Below are 19,629 nucleotides of genomic sequence, written 5' to 3'. Positions count from 1 at the left end.
CAATATATTATTTATGGCACTATTGCAGCAAGTTAACTTGTGTGATGCCTCCAGAGGCAGCATTTCCCTGCCCAGGGTATTTGGGTTTGATATCTCACCATCTCGCTGGCCATCTCCACAGCTTCCTGCAGTCCATACAGCTTCCCTGCAGCCAGGTACACTCCACTTGTCCACACAGCACAGGCTCCATGTAACCAGTGCTCATGGGGGTCCAGAGGCAGTTCAGGAGGCTGCAGCTCCTCCTCCAAGCCTGGCTTCTTCTTCACCTTCTTGGGCTCGGTGTCTTCGGCTGTCCTCTCGCAGCAGTAGCAGCTCAGCTTTTTGCACTTTTCCCTTGAGCTGGTGCGGAGTGGGTTCTGATCTTCCACCTCAGTTGCCTTCTCCAGACCGGGTGGAATCTCTGCCGTGATGCTGACAGTACTCTCGTTGTCTGACTCGGCAACTTTTGCTTCAACCGAGAGCCTCTCTTGCTTCACTTTGATCCCATTCTTCATCTCCAATTTCCCCCTGATATGCTGGTTCTTTGTTACTGGCGGTGTGTAATCCTCTGGGTAATACGGCCCAAAGAGGTCCCCGAGCTCCTTGTGATTCTTCGGCCTCCCACATAAGCAGCAGACCAGATGGCCTTGCTTAGCGGAGTCCAGCACCACTGGCCCTGGTAACATAGCTGAGGATGTTGGCAATGTCTTACTGACTGATACAGGGGGCTGTGAAAATGAAGATCTTTTCTTCATCTTTTGGAACCTGGACTGTTCCTCTGGCAAAGTGTTAATGATTGTGCAGGTGGACGAGACCTCATTACTCTTCTCAACATGAATATAAGGGGAAAAGCTCTTAGCTTTGTTTTCAGCTCTTGGCATCTTATAGGAGACGTATTTTAACCGGATCACCGGCTCTTTGGTTTCCATAAGAGGTTGGTTTCTTTTCTTCAATTGTTTTTTGCACCTGTGAGCAGCTTTTGTAGTCTTGCTGCCTTTGAGGTGCTTCCTTCTCCTTCTCCCACCTCTCCCACTGGGCCTCTTAACTTTAGAATTATTCTTGGTTTGTCTGACATTTTTATTTCCCGTTGGGAGACTGCGCCTCTTCGGAGGAGACGGACAAGATTTCGGGGGAGTTGGCCTCTTCAGCTCCAGGTCATCCTGAGGATTGTCCAACTCTTCATTTGGACCTGCATCTGAAACAGAAGACAACACAGAGGAAGGAGAAGCATGCTGAGGAATTGCGTCAGTGTTAGCTTTGTGTTTTCCCTTCTTCTCTTCCGTGGCCCTTTCCCTGGGAGAAAGCTTCACACTGAGCCGGTCTTCCGCCTCAATACATTCTGGTTCTGTGGGTACATTGATATCGGTCTTCCCATGAATACTGCTCTTCTCCTGCGTCCTTGATTCATTTTCCTCCTTGAGCCTCTTAGATGTGAGGAGGCACTTTTTATTCAGCTCCACCAGGGCAATCTTGGAAGAAGCATCTTTGGCCGCCACTTTGTTCTGGCCAATCAGCGGCTGGTGCACCTCGTTGCTGGTGTTTTCAGTGAGTTTCTCTTCTTTCAGGGACAGTATCTCATCCAGAGTCAGGCATGTCACATTGTTATCAGAATAATTGCTGCAGGCGAATGATTTTGAGTTTGGGGAGGTGATCTTTTGCACGATAGCCTCTAGTTTAAGACCTCTGCCTTTCCGAGGGGGGAGGATCTTTGTTTTGGGAGGGGTTTTCAGAGAAATAGCGGGCTGGGCATTGCCATGACTGTTTGATGCTTCCTTACTCAGACCCCGTTGTGAAGCCCCTTCACAATTCTCACCTTGGATGGGTTCATCCAGCATAGGATGGGCAGTTGGGTTACTTTCTGATGGAGCAGAGCCAGGAAGCGCTTTCTGTTTCTCTGACCTGGTATCGTTTCCCTTTGACATCTGGTGCTGTCTTTTCGCCGGGATCAGCGGGAGGGAGCAGTAACCTTTCCTTTTCAAAGGGTGCGAAACGGAAAATCTTTGGTCCTCCTGCCCTCCGAGTCTTGAAGCCGAATTTCGTGCCTTTAATCTCTCGGCCGTCATCTGCTCTTCGACATAATCCAACACCTCGTGTTTGGCTGTCAGTTGTCTTTGAGATTTTGAAAGGGAAGAGTTATTTCTGGTGGTCAAACATCGGCTGGAGACAAGATTGCAACTCTTGCGCTGTTTTGCATCTTTTTGTGAAACCATTCCCTGCGCCCTGGTTCTGGCTCTGAGTACAACGGATTTATACGAATTGGAGTCTTGGGTCAGGCGTTCTTGGCCCTTCACCTGTTGGTTTGGGTGGACAGTATCGGGGGGGCGATTGTGATGGATGTTGTTGGCCCTGGTCAGGTGAGCTCTCACATTTGGACTGGGACCTTGCCTTTGGATCAAACACTTGTCTGAGACCGAGTTCAGCCTGTGCCTCGGGCCACAGCTCCCTACCTTTGGAGCATCCTCCCGGTGAGTGAGCATTCCCTTCCTCAGGACAGCCCGGGACTGGACACTCAGCTCACTGTCCAGTAATGCGCTGGAAGAGCGGGTGCACATCCTGCTGGGAGGGTTGGCCGTGGATTCCAAGACAGCGAATCCCTCCTGGGAACCTTTGCTTTTCGCTCTTTCTCGCTGTGATCCCAAACATTTCACCTTGAGAGGTTGGCCGTTGTCCTCTGGTTTGGGGGGTGAATGGTCTTTAACCTGGACACCGGCTCCTGGTGACACTCTGGCCGACAGTCTTCTCACCCTGGGAGCTTTGCTCTTGGGAGGAGCCTTTTCTATCTCGGTCAGTGCTGAGCTGATGAGGTCGGAGGAAAGAGTTGGCAAGTTCAGAGTGAGTGTGGCCTCAGGAGGCTCCTCCTGTTTCACCCCCTCTCCCTCCGGCTTCACCCCGGCTGCGGAGGGGTCTCCCTGGCCCACCTTTGGGTCTGTGAGTATGGCTGGGCCAACATGGATAACAGAGTGTCCCAGCAAGCGGGGGGGAGCTCCGGCACCCACTGTGTCCTCCCCTCTCTGCGCGCTGCCCAGCTTGTCCTCTGCACCTTCTGGAGGTTCTTTAACACAGAGCCGGGTGGGTGACACATCACAGATGACAGATTTCCTCTCGATACCAGCGATTGCATCTTGCAGCACTGCGTTTGCCTTTGACTCCATGGCCAGCTCTTCATCTTCTTCTGACTTGACCATTGAGCCCTCCTTCCGTTCCAAGGGGGGTTGGCTGCTCTTGATCCTGTTCCCATTATTTTCTGCAGGTCCCCCCTCGCCGTCTTGTCCCATTTGTTCCCCCTCCTCCTCCACCTCCTGGACAGAGCTGCCAGGAGCCAGGTCCTTCTGCAGAGGCCGCTGTTCATGTTTATAATTGGCCTGCAGTTTGTGAAGGTACATTTTCTGGAGGTCACACTGGGACAGGTTGGCCTCCAGCTCTTCCCACTCCAGCGAGGGGTCCTTCCCATTCTTATCGGGCAAGTCGACAAGTTTCAGTTTGTCCAGCTCCTGTGCAGGGGCTGGTATCTGTGAGGAATAGCAGTCGTGGTTATTGTTGGAGAAAGACATCTCTCTGTAGTCTGCCAAAGGCTGGAGTGTGTTACTGGGGAAAGGTTGGGATTGGCTGTAAACGACATCGCCAAAAGCCTTTGGCATCAATGGACAGTCACGTTTGGCTGGCCCCTGGCTGCAGTCGGGGTGGAAGGTTTGTCCTTGGCTGGCTCGCTTGGGGCGGATCAAGTGTCCGGGAAAGTTGTCAGTGCTATACATATTGAACTGGCCCCCTTTACCCTCCGGCTCCCCTGCGAAATGGTTAAACCGAAGTTCTGACTCCAACCTCTCCTTGGCAGAGTCCTTTAGAATGATCACACTGGAGGCTTTGGTGTCCTCCTTGGAGAAAAGGCTGGACTGTGCTGGGTAGCTGTCCCCACTCTGATCTGCTTTACACTCTGCGGCCATGTCCTCGGACGAGGCGAGCGAGCAGGACAGGATGGTGTCCAGGTTCTTCCGCACAGCATCCAGGTTGGCAGAGTTCCTGCAGTGGCCATGGAAGAAGTGGATCTTCTCCAGCTGCTCTTCGGGGCTGCTGGAATATTCCCCCTCCTGGAGCTCGGCGTGCACTGACTGAGGGGTCCCCAGCGCTTCCTCGGGATACAGGCTTTCCTCGGAGCTCTTAAACATTTCCGACTTCCTGGGCAGCCGTTTGGCCATTTTGCGGTGTGGGGCGAGGGTGTTTGAAAGCAGCAGTTGCTGCACAGTCCTCGGGATATTTTCTACCTGAGAGCTCAGGGCTATCAGGCTGCTGAAAGCTCCGTCTGACAACAATTTATCCGCGTTTTTATCCTTGAGGGGCACTTTGCAGCTCCCAGCCGGAGTCTTGCTGGGACTTTGCGTTGTGCAGCTCACTGCAGATGCCAGCAGATGGGACACGGTGCTTTTGATCTCGCTCTCAGTTTGCTGGGCATATTGCAGAGTCTCAGGGTTGCTCATCAGGGGCGATGGGGTTGAGCTGTAAGATGGTGACCTGACCACAGTGGAAACAGGAGAGTGACTGGATGTGGGGCTGAAAGTTTGAAAGAACTGCTCAGGAGATTTGACTGGAGCATCTGCCTGATAGTAGAGCTGGGGAGACTGGTTCAGGAGGTGCAGCTTGGCCTGGTTGTGGTACTGGAGGGTGTGCAGCTTGACTTGAGTGGCCTTGTTCTGCTCATAGCCCCCGGACTTGGCGATGGCCGCTTTGTAGCCGTAGCCAGCTTGGGTGGGATAGTCCGGAGTGGCGGCACTTTGCCGGTCATACTGTGAACTTGCCGCCACTTGGCCGTAGCCCTCGTACGAGCGGGAGGGGAGGCTGTAATCTTGGACAGTGGGGTAGGAGGTGGGAGAGGACTGAAAGGTCTGGTTGAACTGTGCTGACCTGGCGACGTAGGGTGAGGTTTGTTGTAGCATGGACTTATGGTGGGGCTGGTGCATGAAGTGTGTCTGTTGGGTGGACAGGGAAGGAGGGTTCCTGGTGGCGTTAGCTTGCATGTGCTGCTGCTGGTAGACAGTGGAAGGAACAGAGGATTTAAAAGAATCTTGCCCATACTGGGATATTGCTCTCACTGAAGAGCCCTGTGTGCCCCATTTTGGAGCCTGCCCTTCACTTTGATATTGTCTTGAGTAAGCACTACTTTGGTAGGTCGATGCAACATTCAGAGGTCGACCCTGTGGCTGTTGGGCAGGAACTTGCTTAACGCCACCATAGTAAGTTCCAGCGGTGTTGTTCCCATAGCCCTGGTAAGATTGCTGGTTGTAATATTCCTTCGAGGCAATCCCATGGGCATCATAGCTTTGGGCGACCGGGTTCTGCTGCCTGTAGGTTTCCAAACGCGATGAGTCAGCTCTGACCTGCTGGAAGTTTTGCTGGTTGCTCTGGAAACCCCCGGGATCTCGGAAGGACTGCATGGCCTTTTAGCTTGTGTCACTCAGCCCTGTGAACAAACAACAGCTAGAATCATACAGGGACCATAAATGCAATGACCAGCTTCACCCAACTACAAAATTGCATCTAGTGGTTCTGATGTGATATTGGGTCTAAATAACTGTAAAGGGAGTTTCATATTGGCACGGTGTCCAAACCTCAAGATAATGTTTGGGATTAAATGTAAATGTACAGTGTAAATATAACCTGTAGGGAGGCACCTGATGTACTGTATTGAAAGAAATTATATGTGCTGTACTTTGTCACGTCAAATTTGAATTGTTATGTAATGCAATACAACGTATAGTTTTGGAAAACAAATCTGATATATGGGATCTGCAGTCTGTTGATCTGTGATATACGCAGTGATCTGCGGGCTGTGTTAATCTCAGATATACACAGGACTCTACAGTCTCTGCTAATTTCTGTTATGTATACAGGGCCTGCGGTTTATGCTTTTTAAAAATAATTCTGCAGGAGCCACGGTCTCTGTTATTTTCTGTTATACACACAAGGGTTCAGCACAATATACACTCACATCTGCAGTCTCAACTATTCTCCAGAAAGACTTGCATTTATACACTGCCCTTCATGACCAGCCAGACATCTCAATGTGCCTCGCAGACAATGAAGTGCCTTTGAAGTGTTATCACTGTTGTAAGAAGTGCGGCAGCCAATTTGCGCACAGCAAGCTCCCATATACAGCAATGTCATAATGGCCAGATAAATGTTCTTGTGATGTTTACTGAGGGATACACATTTGCCAGGACACCAGGGATCACTACCCCTGTGCTTCAGACAAATATGACATGCGATCTTTCACACCCGCCTGAGCAGCCAGACAGGGCCTCTGTTCAACCTCTCATCTGAAAGACCACACCTCCAGCTTGTGCATCACTCCCTGAGATTCCCTGGCGAGTTAGCCTTAATTTGACTCAGAGGCAAAAATGTTACCAACTGAACCACAGCTGCCACAGACCTGCGGTCTGAACTATTCGCCATGATATACAGAGGGGACTGATGTCTCTGCTATTCTCTATAATACACAGGACCTGTACTCTCTGTTATTCTCGGTAATACACACAATATCTAACCCTCCAGTATCTGTTCATTCTCTGTAATGCACAAAGGGTCTGCAGTCTCTGCAAGTTAGCAGAGACATGTAAAATGTGCCCCTTGTAAGGACAAAGAAGCCTTGTATCTATTGCTGAAGAATAACATACCATGTGTCTCTCTCATGGAGATAGCAGATGCCTTTTCTACAACAATGTAATTGCCAAGCCTGGATGTTATAATATCACAGATTGGCTGACTCTGATTTCTAGTCATCTGTCTCCCTGCTTCTTGAAAGCTGATACCAGGGACACATCACTGTGTTGCCATTATGAGGCTGCCTGTGTGTATCATTAGCATTTTAATCTTTCCAAAATACATTAATATGTGCGCTCAGAGGAGAAGGAGTTGTGCTGTTGATGATAACCATCCACAGGCAAAGGAGGCAGCAGTTAGGAGTAAAGCTTCTGCCTGGACGCATTTCAATCTCACAGCCAGAGATTTACACCAGGATTGAAGAACAATTATTTTATTGTTCGATCATATTTTTCTTTATGTGGACATGTATTGTGTTTCCTGTTGGTTAGCAAGGAGAAATGGGGGAGAAGGGATGGGTCAGTGGTATCAAACATTCCCAGTCAGCATTAGACAGGGTAAAGCACAGAGTAAAGCTGCGGTTCTATTCAGCAGTCTCTACTGCACAAATAGGACATTTTATTTCAATGCGTTGGACTCTCTGGAGTCACATACAAGCCCAGTGCATTAACATAATTTTGCAATCCATCCAACTGGCCCCACAGATCAACAAGTAATCCTTAATGTGTCAGCCGTGGCTCATTTGGTAACATTTGCACCTCCACCAGAAGGTTGTGGGTTCAAGTTACACTGCAGAGACTTGAACACATAATCCAGACTGACACTTCAATGTCTTTGCGATGAGACATTAAACCAAAGACCTACCTGTCCTACAACAAATAGTTCTCTGATATACACATTGCTCAACCAATATCACTAAAAATAAACAATGTTGTTTGCGGGATTTTTAAAAAATTAACTCATGGGATGTGGCCATTGCTGCCCTCAAACTGAGTGGCTTGTCTGACCATTTTGGAGGGCATTTTAAGGGTCCCCAGGGCATTATCCTGGCTCTCTAGATGACTAATTCAGTGACAATACCACAACGCCACTAACTACATTATAATACGTCCTACACTTCAATAAAAAGCAAATGATCAGCTGAAATATTTTTTGAGATGCCTGGAGATTGTGAAAGGTGTCATATAAATGCAATTTTTTTTCTCCCGCTTCATTCTTCTCGATTACTGCATAAAATTGTCAACATAATGATAACAACATTTATATGGTTCCATTAACATTTTTAAAATCCCTCAACTGAAAACATAATTCGGCAAAAATGGACACCAAGCCCACAAAGATGCTGGGCAGGTGTCCAAAAGCTTAATTAAAGATTTGGGTTTTAAGGAGGGTTTTAAAAGGAGGACAGAGAAATAGAGAGATGGAGAAAACTGCAGAACCTGTGCAAAGAGCTAATGTCATGGCTGATAATGACAAGCATACTTCAGAAGGAGTGCTGGTTTTCAATGATTCAGCTGCTGCCATTTTTGCCTTGGGAACTAGAAAATTGTTGGCTCAAGTCCCACTCCAGAGACTAAGATTCTGTAGAATACTGAAGGAGTGCTGCTCTGTCAGAGGTGCTGTTTTTCGATGAGACCTTAAACTGCTTTTCTCAGGGGCAGGTGAAAGATCCTAGGATACTATTCAAAGAACTGGAGGGAAGTTCTCCCTTGTGTCTTGGCAGTGTTTATCCCACACACCATTAAAAAATGTATATCATATTGCTGTTTGTGGGACCTTACAATGTGCAAACTATCTCATTTATGTAAAGCACTTTGGGGTGTCATGGGGATTTGAAACACAGCAGATTGGGTGGCATGTGGCAGACTGGTTAACACTGCTGCCTCACAGCGCCAGGGACCAGGGTCAACTGTCTGAGTGGAATTTGCACGTTCTCCCCGTGTCTGCGTGGGTTTCCTCCGGGTGCTCCGGTTTCCACCCACAGTCTAAAGATGTGCAGGTTAGATAGATTGGCCATGCTAAATTACCCTTTACTGTCCTACGGTTAGATGGGGGGGGGGGAATGAGCCTAGGTAGGGTGGTTTTTCAGAGGGTCAGTATAGACTTGATTGGCCGAATGACCTCCTTCTGCACTTAGGGATTCTGTGATATTAATGCAAATCCTTTCTTTCTGATTAAGCTATACAATCAGTCCCATTTCTCGGTTCTTTCTCTTCAACATTGAATGGCACAACAGGTTCCAAGAGGCTAAATCACCTGCTCCTGTTCTTATGAATCTGTTTCCGCCACCCTTTCAGACAGCCTATTCCAGGTCATACATCATGTCCTCATGTTGCCTCTGATTCTTTTGCCAATTAGATTAACTCTGTGTCCTCCGGTTACCAAACCATCTTCCACTCGAAGCAGTTTCTCTCTGCTGGAGAGAGCATATAACGAGGCAAGGGAGAGAGGGGAACTTCCCCCTACTTTACCACAGTCTTCTAGCTTCCTGATTCTTAAACAAAATAAGGACCTGGAGCAATGTGGGACCCAAGGAAAGGGAATTCATTCAATGTTTACAGGAGGGCATTTTGGAACAGCTTGTGATGGAGCCCACGAGGGAACAGGCCATTCTGGACTTAGTGTTATGTAATGAGCCAGACTTGATTAAAGATCTTAAAGTAAGGGAGCACTTAGGAGGCAGTGATCATAATATGGTCGAATTCAATCTCCAATTTGAAAGAAAGAAGGTAGAATCAGATGTAAAGGTGTTACAGTTAAATAAAGGTAACTACAGGGGCATGAGGGAGGAACTGACAAAAATCGACTGGGAGCAGAGCCTAGTGGGAAAGACAGTAGAACAGCAATGGCAGGAGTTTCTGGTAGTAATTGAGGACACAGTACAGAGGTTCATCCCAAAGAAAAGAAAGGTTATCAGAGGGGGGATTAGGCAGCCATGGCTGACAAAGGAAGTTAGGGAATGCATCAAAGCAAAAGAGAAAGCCTATAATGTGGCAAAGAGTAGTGGGAAGTCAGAAGATTGGGCAGACTACAAAAACAAACAGAGGATAACAAAGAGAGAAATAAGGAAAGAGAGGATCAAATATGAAGGTAGGCTAGCCAGTAACATTAGGAATGATAGTAAAAGTTTCTTTAAATACATTAAAAACAAACGGGAGGCAAAAGTTGACATTGGGCCGCTCCAAAATGACGCTGGTAATTTTGTAATGGGAGACAAGGAAATAGCTGAGGAACTGAATAAGTACTTTGCGTCAGTCTTCACAGTAGAAGACATGAGTAATATCCCAACAATTCCGGAGAGTTGAATATGGTAGCCATCGGGGACTTCCGGGTGCGGCGATGACCAGCTGAGTCGCACGTTTCGGCAGCTCCCTGTGAAACGGACTTTTGGGCTCTTGATAGGAGCCCCAACGGCAATTTTAACGGCTGAAAACACCGTGCGGTAAACCAGAAGGGTGTTCCCCCTGGACACGGATGGAAAAAGGAGAGGAAAGTGGCCGGATTGCAGCGGATCCTTTGGAACAACGGCAAGGAAGGCAAGCAGAAACCAAGATGGCGTCGGAAGGTGGCAGTTTCATATGGGGCCCTGAACAACAAGAGTTTTTGAAACGCTGCGTGGAGGAGATAAAAAAGGAAATGAAGAAAGAGTTGTTGGCCCCGATATTACAAGCGATTGAAGGGCTGAAAGAGGAACAAAAGACCCAGGAGCAGGAGCTTCGGGTCGTGAAGGCGAAAGCAGCTGAGAATGAAAACGATATACAGGGCCTGGTGGTGAAGTCGGAGATACAGGAGGCACACCAGAAACGATCTGTGGAGAGGTTGGAGGCACTGGAAAATAACGCAAGGAGGAACAACTTGAGGATTCTTGGCCTTCCTGAAGGTGTGGAGGGGGCGGACGTCGGGGCATATGTGAGCACGATGCTGCACTCGTTAATGGGAGTGGAGGCCCCGACGGGTCCGTTGGAGGTGGAGGGAGCATACCGAGTTATGGTGCGAGGACCGAGAGCAGGAGAAGCTCCCAGAGCCATAGTGGTGAGATTTCTCCGTTTTAAGGATAGAGAAATGGTCCTTAGATGGGCGAAGAAAACTCGGTGTAGTAAATGGGAGAACGCGGTGATCCGCGTCTATCAAGATTGGAGTGCGGAGGTGGCGAGAAGGAGGGCGAGCTTTAATCGGGCCAAAGCGGTACTTCACAAAAAAAAGATAAAGTTTGGAATGCTGCAACCGGCAAGACTGTGGGTCACATATCAAGGGAGGCACCACTACTTTGAGACGGCGGATGAAGCGTGGACTTTTATTGTAGAAGAAAAATTGGAATGATTGGACTACGAAAATGAACGTTTGGACAAAGTGGTGGGACGAGTGGGGGGGGGGGGGGGGCGAAGAGGGATTGTATTGTATGATTAATCCTGCGGTATGGTAACTTTTCTTTCTCCCACAGGTGGTGATGGGGGGAGGTGGGGAGGGAGAGGAGATGGGGCGTTGGCCATGGGAGGCGGGGCCGAGGGAGAGGCGCGGGCTTGGTTCCCGCGCTATGATAATTATGGCGGGAATAGAGAAGCAGGAAGGAGGGGGCACCGCACGGGGCGAGCCGTGATCACGGGGGGAAGCCGAGGTCAGCCAGAGTTTGCTGACTTCTGGGAGCAACATGGGGGGAGTAATTACGCTAGCGGGGGGTCTAGCGGGGGGGGGGGGGAGGGGGGAATTACTGGGTTGCTGCTGCTGGGGAAAGGGGGGAGTGGGTGCGGGAAAGGATGGGAGGGGGGGCACCGTCTGGGAGAAATACAGCCGCATGGGAACTGGGCGAGAAGCTGGAAAAAGATGATGGCTAACCGGCAAGGGGGGGGGGGGGGGGAAGCCCCCCAACTCGGCTGATCACGTGGAACGTGAGGGGGCTTAACGGGCCGATAAAGAGGGCACGAGTACTCGCACACCTTAAGAAACTTAAAGCAGATGTGGTCATGTTACAGGAAACGCACCTGAAACTGATAGATCAGGTTAGGTTGCGCAAAGGATGGGTAGGGCAGGTGTTCCATTCGGGGCTGGATGCGAAAAACAGGGGGGTGGATGCGAAAAACAGGGGGGTGGCTATATTAGTGGGGAAGCGGGTAATGTTCGAGGCAAAGACTATAGTGGCGGATAACGGGGGCAGATACGTGATGGTGAGTGGCAAATTACAGGGAGAGATGGTGGTGTTGGTAAACGTGTATGCCCCGAATTGGGACGATGCCAATTTTATGAGGCGAATGCTAGGACGCATCCCAGACCTAGAGACCGGAAAGCTGATAATGGGGGGAGACTTTAACACGGTGTTGGAACCAAGGCTGGATAGGTCGAAGTCCAGGACTGGTAGGAGGCCGGCAGCAGCCAAGGTGCTTAAGGATTTTATGGAGCAGATGGGAGGGGTGGACCCGTGGAGATTCAGTAGACCTAGGAGTAAGGAGTTCTCGTTTTTCTCCTATGTCCATAAAGTCTATTCACGCATAGACTTTTTTGTGTTGGGTAGGGCATTGATCCCGAGGGTGAGGGGAACGGAATATACGGCTATAGCCATTTCGGATCATGCCCCACACTGGGTAGACTTGGAGATAGGGGAGGAAACAAGAGGGCGTCCACCCTGGAGAATGGATATGGGACTAATGGCGGATGAGGGGGTGTGCTTAAGGGTGAGGGGATGCATTGAAAAGTACTTGGAACTCAATGACAATGGGGAGGTTCAGGTGGGAGTGGTCTGGGAGGCGTTGAAGGCGGTGGTTAGGGGGGAGCTGATATCAATAAGGACACATAAAGGGAAGCAGGAGAGTAAGGAACGGGAGCGGTTGTTGCAAGAACTTTTGAGGGTGGACAGACAGTATGCGGAAGCACCGGAGGAGGGACTGTATAGGGAAAGGCAAAGGCTGCATGTGGAATTTGACTTGCTGACCACAGGCACTGCAGAGGCACAATGGAGGAAGGCGCAGGGTGTACAGTATGAATATGGAGAGAAGGCGAGCAGATTGCTGGCACACCAATTGAGGAAAAGGGGAGCAGCGAGGGAAATAGGGGGGGTGAGAGACGAAGATGGAGAGACGGAGCGGGGAGCGGAGAGAGTGAATGAAGTGTTCAAGACATTTTATAAAAAATTGTATGAAGCTCAACCCCCGGATGGGAGGGAGAGAATGATGGAGTTTTTGGATCGGCTGGAAATTCCCAAGGTGGAAGAGCAGGAAAGGATGGGATTGGGAGCACAGATCACGGTAGAAGAAGTGGTGAAAGGAATTAGGAACATGCAGACGGGAAAGGCCCCGGGACCGGACGGATTCCCAGTTGAATTTTACAGAAAATATTTGGACTTGCTCGCCCCGCTACTGACGAGGACCTTCAACGAGGCAAAGGAAAGGGGACAACTGCCCCCGACTATGTCAGAAGCAACGATATCGCTTCTTTTAAAGAAGGAAAAGGATCCGCTACAATGCGGGTCCTACAGACCAATCTCCCTCCTCAATGTAGATGCCAAGGTCTTGGCCAAGGTAATGGCAATGAGAATAGAGGAATGTGTCCCGGGGGTGGTTCATGAAGACCAAACTGGGTTTGTGAAGGGGAGACAGCTGAACACGAACATACGGAGGTTGTTAGGCGTAATGATGATGGCCCCACCAGAGGGTGAAACGGAGATAGTAGTGGCGATGGATGCCGAGAAAGCATTTGATAGAGTGGAGTGGGATTATCTGTGGGAGGTGTTGAGGAGATTTGGGTTCGGAGAGGGGTATGTTAGATGGGTGCAGCTGTTGTATAGGGCCCCAGTGGCGAGTGTGGTCACGAATGGACGGGGATCGGCATATTTTCGGCTCCACAGAGGGACAAGGCAGGGATGTCCTCTGTCCCCATTACTGTTTGCACTGGCGATTGAGCCCCTGGCGATAGCGCTGAGAGGTTCCAAGGGATGGAGGGGAATACTTAGGGGAGGAGAAGAACACCGGGTATCTTTATATGCGGATGATCTGCTACTATATGTGGCGGATCCAGCGGAGGGGATGCCAGAAATAATGCGGATACTTGGGGAGTTTGGGGATTTTTCAGGGTATAAATTGAACATGGGAAAGAGTGAGCTGTTTGTGGTGCATCCAGGGGAGCAGAGTAGAGAAATAGAAGACCTACCGTTGAGGAAGGTAACAAGAGACTTTCGTTACCTGGGGATCCAGATAGCTAAGAATTGGGGCACATTGCACAGGCTAAATTTGACGCGGTTGGTGGAACAGATGGAGGAAGATTTCAAGAGATGGGACATGGTAGCATTGTCAATGGCAGGGAGGGTGCAGGCAGTTAAGATGGTGGTCCTCCCGAGATTCCTTTTTGTGTTTCAGTGTCTCCCGGTGGTGATCACGAAGGCTTTTTTCAAAAGGATAGAAAAGAGTATTATGGGTTTTGTTTGGGCCGGGAAGACTCCGAGAGTGAGGAAGGGATTCTTACAGCGTAGTAGGGATAGGGGGGGGCTGGCACTACCGAGCCTAAGTGAGTATTATTGGGCCGCTAATATTTCAATGGTGAGTAAGTGGATGGGAGAGGAGGAAGGAGCGGCGTGGAAGAGATTAGAGAGGGCGTCCTGTAGGGGGACCAGCCTGCAGGCTATGGTGACAGCCCCATTGCCGTTCTCACCAAGGAACTATACCACGAGTCCGGTGGTGGTAGCTACACTGAAGATTTGGGGACAGTGGAGACGACATAGGGGAAAGACCGGAGCACTGGGGGGGTCCCCGATAAGAAACAACCATAGGTTTGCCCCGGGGGGAATGGATGGGGGATATGGAATGTGGCAAAGAGCAGGTATAACGCAATTGAAAGATCTATTTGTGGATGGGAAGTTTGCGAGTCTGGGAGCGCTGACCGAGAAATATGGGTTGCCCCAAGGGAATGCATTCAGGTACATGCAATTGAGGGCTTTTGCGAGGCAGCAGGTGAGGGAATTCCCGCAGCTCCCGACACAAGAGGTGCAGGACAGAGTCATCTCAAAGAAATGGGTGGGGGACGGTAAGGTGTCGGATATATATAGGGAATTGAGAGACGAAGGGGAGACTATGATGGACGAACTAAAAGGGAAATGGGAAGAAGAGCTAGGGGAGGAGATTGAGGAGGGGATGTGGGCAGATGCCCTAAACAGGGTAAACTCGTCGTCCTCGTGCGCCAGGCTAAGCCTGATTCAGTTTAAGGTATTACACAGGGCACATATGACTGGAACACGGCTCAGTAAATTTTTTGGGGTGGAGGATAGGTGTGCGAGGTGCTCGAGAAGCCCAGCGAATCATACCCATATGTTTTGGTCATGCCCGGCACTACAGGGGTTTTGGATGGGGGTGACAAAGGTGCTTTCGAAAGTAGTAGGAGTCCGGGTCGAACCAAGCTGGGGGTTGGCTATATTTGGGGTTGCACAAGAGCCGGGAGTGCAGGAGGCGAAAGAGGCCGATGTTTTGGCCTTTGCGTCCCTAGTAGCCCGGCGCAGAATATTGCTAATGTGGAAAGAAGCCAAGCCCCCGGGGGTGGAGACCTGGATAAATGATATGGCGGGGTTCATAAAGTTAGAGCGGATTAAGTTCGTCCTAAGGGGGTCGGCTCAAGGGTTTACAAGGCGGTGGCAACCGTTCGTCGAATATCTTGCGGAAAGATAGATAGGGGAGAACAAAGAAGGCAGCAGCAGCAGCCCAGAACTGGGGGTGTGGCCTGAGACAAGGCAGTTGCCAATTAGGGCTAGTTTTTATTTTTGTTATTTAATATTGGGGGGCAGGGAGACAGAGGTGGGGGGCAGGGAGACAGAGGTGGGGGGCAGGGAGACAGAGGTGGGGGGCAGGGAGACAGAGGTGGGGGGCAGGGAAACAGAGGTGGGGGGGCAGGGAGGCGGGGTGGGGGGGCAGGGAGACGGGGGTGGGGGGGCAGGGAGACGGGGGGCAGGGAGATGGGGGTGTGGTGGGGGGGCAGGGAGACGGGGTTGGGCAGGGAGAAGCGGGTGGGGGGGCAGGGAGACGGGGTGGAGGGGGCATGGAGACGGGGTAGGGGGCAGGGAGACGAGGTGTGGGGCAGGGAGACGGGATGGGGGGGCAGGGAGACGGGGTGGGGGGGCAGGGAGACGGGGTGGGGGGGCAGGGAGACGGGGTGGGGGGGCAGGGAGACGGGGTGGGGGGCAGGGAGACGGGGTGGGGGGGCAGGGAGACGGGGTGGGGGGGCAGGGAGACGGGGTGTGGGGGGGCAGGGAGACGGGGTGTGGGGGGGCAGGGAGACGGGGTGTGGGGGGGCAGGGAGACGGGGTGGGGGGGGCAGGGAGACGGGGTGGGGGGGCAGAGAGACGGGGTGGGGGGGCAGGGAGACGGGGTGGGGGGCAGGGAGACGGGGGTGGGGGGCAGGGAGACGGGGGTGGGGGGCAGGGAGACGGGGGTGGGGGGCAGGGAGACGGGGGTGGGGGGCAGGGAGACGGGGGTGGGGGGCAGGGAGACGGGGGTGGGGGGCAGGGAGACGGGGGTGGGGGGCAGGGAGACGGGGGTGGGGGGCAGGGAGACGGGGGTGGGGGGCAGGGAGACGGGGGTGGGGGCAGGGAGACGGGGGTGGGGGCAGGGAGACGGGGGTGGGGGCAGGGAGACGGGGGTGGGGGGCAGGGAGACGGGGGTGGGGGGCAGGGAGACGGGGGTGGGGGGCAGGGAGACGGGGTGGGGGGCAGGGAGACGGGGGTGGGGGTCAGGGATACGTGGGGTGTGGGCAAGGAGACAGGGGGTGGGTGGGCAGGGAGACAGAGGGTTGGGGGTGCAGGGAGACGGGGTGGGGGGCAGGGAGACGGGGTGGGGGGCAGGGAGACGGGGGTGCGGGGCAGGGAGACGGGGGTGCGGGGCAGGGAGACGGGGGTGGGGGGGCAGGGAGACGGGGGTGGGGGGCAGGGAGACGGGGGTGGGGGGCAGGGAGACGGGGGTGGGGGCAGGGAGACGGGGGTGGGGGCAGGGAGACGGGGGTGGGGGCAGGGAGACGGGGGTGGGGGCAGGGAGACGGGGGTGGGGGCAGGGAGACGGGGGTGGGGGGCAGGGAGACGGGGGTGGGGGGCAGGGAGACGGGGGTGGGGGGCAGGGAGACGGGGTGGGGGGACAGGGAGACAGGGGGTGGGGGGCAGGGAGACAGGAGGTAAGGGGCAGGGAGACGGGGGGTGGGGGGCAGGGAGACGGGGGGGTGGGTGGCAGGGAGACGGGGTGGTGGTGGGCAGCGAGACGGGGGCAGAGAGACAGGGGGGCAGGGAGACGGAGGTGGGGGGGCAGGGAGACGGAGGTGGGGGGGGCAGGGAGACGGAGGTGGGGGGGGCAGGGAAACGGAGGTGGGGGGGCAGGGAGACGGAGGTGGGGGGGCAGAGAGACGGAGGTGGAGGGCAGGGAGACGGAGGTGGGGGGCAGCGAGACGGAGGTGGGGGGGGAGGGAGACGGAGCTGTGGAGGGACAGGGAGACGGAGGTGGGGGGGGCAGGGAGACAGAGGTGGGGGGCAGGGAGACAGAGGTGGGGGGCAGGGAGACAGAGGTGGGGGGCAGGGAGACAGAGGTGGGGGGCAGGGAGGCAGAGGTGGGGGGCAGGGAGGCAGAGGTGGGGGGCAGGGAGACAGAGGTGGGGGGCAGGGAGACAGAGGTGGGGGGCAGGGAGACAGAGGTGGGGGGCAGGGAGACAGAGGTGGGGGGCAGGGAGACAGAGGTGGGGGGCAGGGAGACAGAGGTGGGGGGCAGGGAGACAGAGGTGGGGGGCAGGGAGACAGAGGTGGGGGGCAGGGAGACAGAGGTGGGGGGCAGGGAGACAGAGGTGGGGGGCAGGGAGACAGAGGTGGGGGGCAGGGAAACAGAGGTGGGGGGCAGGGAGACAGCGGTGGGGGGCAGGGAGACGGAGGTGGGGGGCAGGGAGACGGAGGTGGAGGGCAGGGAGACGGAGGTGGGGGGGCAGGGAGACGGAGGTGGTGGGGCAGGGAGACGGAGGTGGGGGGGCAGGGAGACGGAGGTGGGGGGGCAGGGAGACGGAGGTGGGGGGGCAGGGAGACGGAGGTGGGGGGGCAGGGAGACGGAGGTGGGGGGGCAGGGAGACGGGGGTGCGGGGCAGGGTGACGGGGGTGGGGGCAGGGTGACGGGGGTGGGGGGCAGTGTGACGGGGGTGGGGGGCAGGGATACGGGGGTGGGGTCATGGAGACAGGGGTGGGGGGCAGGGAGACTGGGGGCAGGGAGACAGGGGTAGGGGGCAGGGAGACGGGGTAGGGGGGCAGGGAGACGGAGGTGGGGGGGCAGGGGGACAGGGGCAGGGAGACGGGGTGGGGGGCAGGGAGACAGAGGTGGGGGGCAGGGAGACAGAGGTGGGGGGCAGGGAGGCAGAGGTGGGGGGCAGGGAGGCAGAGGTGGGGGGCAGGGAGACAGAGGTGGGGGGCAGGGAGACAGAGGTGGGGGGCAGGGAGACAGAGGTGGGGGGCAGGGAGACAGAGGTGGGGGGCAGGGAGACAGAGGTGGGGGGCAGGGAGACAGAGGTGGGGGGCAGGGAGACAGAGGTGGGGGGCAGGGAGACAGAGGTGGGGGGCAGGGAGACAGAGGTGGGGGGCAGGGAAACAGAGGTGGGGGGCAGGGAGACAGCGGTGGGGGGCAGGGAGACGGAGGTGGGGGGCAGGGAGACGGAGGTGGAGGGCAGGGAGACGGAGGTGGGGGGCAGGGAGACGGAGGTGGGGGGCAGGGAGACGGAGGTGGGGGGGCAGGGAGACGGAGGTGGGGGGGCAGGGAGACGGAGGTGGGGGGGCAGGGAGACGGAGGTGGTGGGGCAGGGAGACGGAGGTGGGGGGGCAGGGAGACGGAGGTGGGGGGGCAGGGAGACGGAGGTGGGGGGGCAGGGAGACGGAGGTGGGGGGGCAGGGAGACGGAGGTGGGGGGGCAGGGAGACGGGGGTGCGGGGCAGGGTGACGGGGGTGGGGGCAGGGTGACGGGGGTGGGGGGCAGTGTGACGGGGGTGGGGGGCAGGGATACGGGGGTGGGGTCATGGAGACGGGGGTGGGGGGCAGGGAGACTGGGGGCAGGGAGACAGGGGTAGGGGGTAGGGAGACGGGGTAGGGGGGCAGGGAGACGGAGGTGGGGGGGCAGGGGGACAGGGGCAGGGAGACGGGGTGGGGGGGCAGGGAGACAGGGGTGGGGGGCAGGGAGTCGGGGGTGGGGGGCAGGGAGTCGGGGGTGGGGGGCAGGGAGTCGGGGGTGGGGGCAGGGATACGGGGGTGGGGGGCAGGGTTACGGGGGTGGGGGGCAGTGATACGGGGGTGGGGGGCAGGGATACGGGGGTGGGGTCATGGAGACGGGGTGGGGTCATGGAGACGGGGTGGGGGGCAGGGAGACTGGGGTGGGGGGCAGGGAGAAGGGGGTAGGGGGGCAGGGAGATGGGGGTGGGGGGCAGGGAGACGGGGGTGGGGGGCATGGAGACAGGGGTTGGGGAGCAGGGAGACGGGGGTGCGGGGCAGGGTGACGGGGGTGGGGGCAGGGTGACGGGGGTGGGGGGCAGTGTGACGGGGGTGGGGGGCAGGGATACGGGGGTGGGGTCATGGAGACGGGGGTGGGGGGCAGGGAGACTGGGGGCAGGGAGACAGGGGTAGGGGGCAGGGAGACGGGGTAGGGGGGCAGGGAGACGGAGGTGGGGGGGCAGGGGGACAGGGGCAGGGAGACGGGGTGGGGGGGCAGGGAGACAGGGGTGGGGGGCAGGGAGTCGGGGGTGGGGGGCAGGGAGTCGGGGGTGGGGGGCAGGGAGTCGGGAGTGGGGGCAGGGAGTCGGGGGTGGGGGGCAGGGTTACGGGGGTGGGGGGCAGTGATACGGGGTGGGGGGCAGGGATACGGGGGTGGGGTCATGGAGACGGGGTGGGGTCATGGAGACGGGGTGGGGGGCAGGGAGACTGGGGTGGGGGGCAGGGAGAAGGGGGTGGGGGTCAGGGATACGTGGGGTGTGGGCAAGGAGACAGGGGGTGGGTGGGCAGGGAGACAGAGGGTTGGGGGTGCAGGGAGACGGGGTGGGGGGCAGGGAGACGGGGTGGGGGGCAGGGAGACGGGGGTGCGGGGCAGG

At 55.5% G+C, this 19,629-nt stretch overlaps 1 protein-coding gene across 4 annotated transcripts in view; it reads right to left on the bottom strand.

Moving 5' to 3' along the window:
- The window catches only part of rai1 (retinoic acid induced 1), a 71,561-nt gene that overhangs the window by 11,502 nt on the left and 40,430 nt on the right, over positions 1 to 19,629 (bottom strand). For all 4 annotated transcript variants that reach the window (XM_072481059.1, XM_072481060.1, XM_072481058.1 and 1 more), the window contains one exon: positions 99 to 5,431. In XM_072481059.1, coding sequence (XP_072337160.1) covers positions 99 to 5,405 — 5,307 coding nt within the window. In that variant the 5' untranslated portion in view covers positions 5,406 to 5,431. The remainder of the gene's footprint in view (positions 1 to 98; positions 5,432 to 19,629) is intronic.

The sequence above is a fragment of the Scyliorhinus torazame genome, chromosome 17, assembly GCF_047496885.1.
Source record: "Scyliorhinus torazame isolate Kashiwa2021f chromosome 17, sScyTor2.1, whole genome shotgun sequence".
In the NCBI taxonomy this organism is placed as follows: domain Eukaryota; kingdom Metazoa; phylum Chordata; class Chondrichthyes; order Carcharhiniformes; family Scyliorhinidae; genus Scyliorhinus; species Scyliorhinus torazame.
This window is presented reverse-complemented; position numbering and strand designations above follow the sequence as displayed.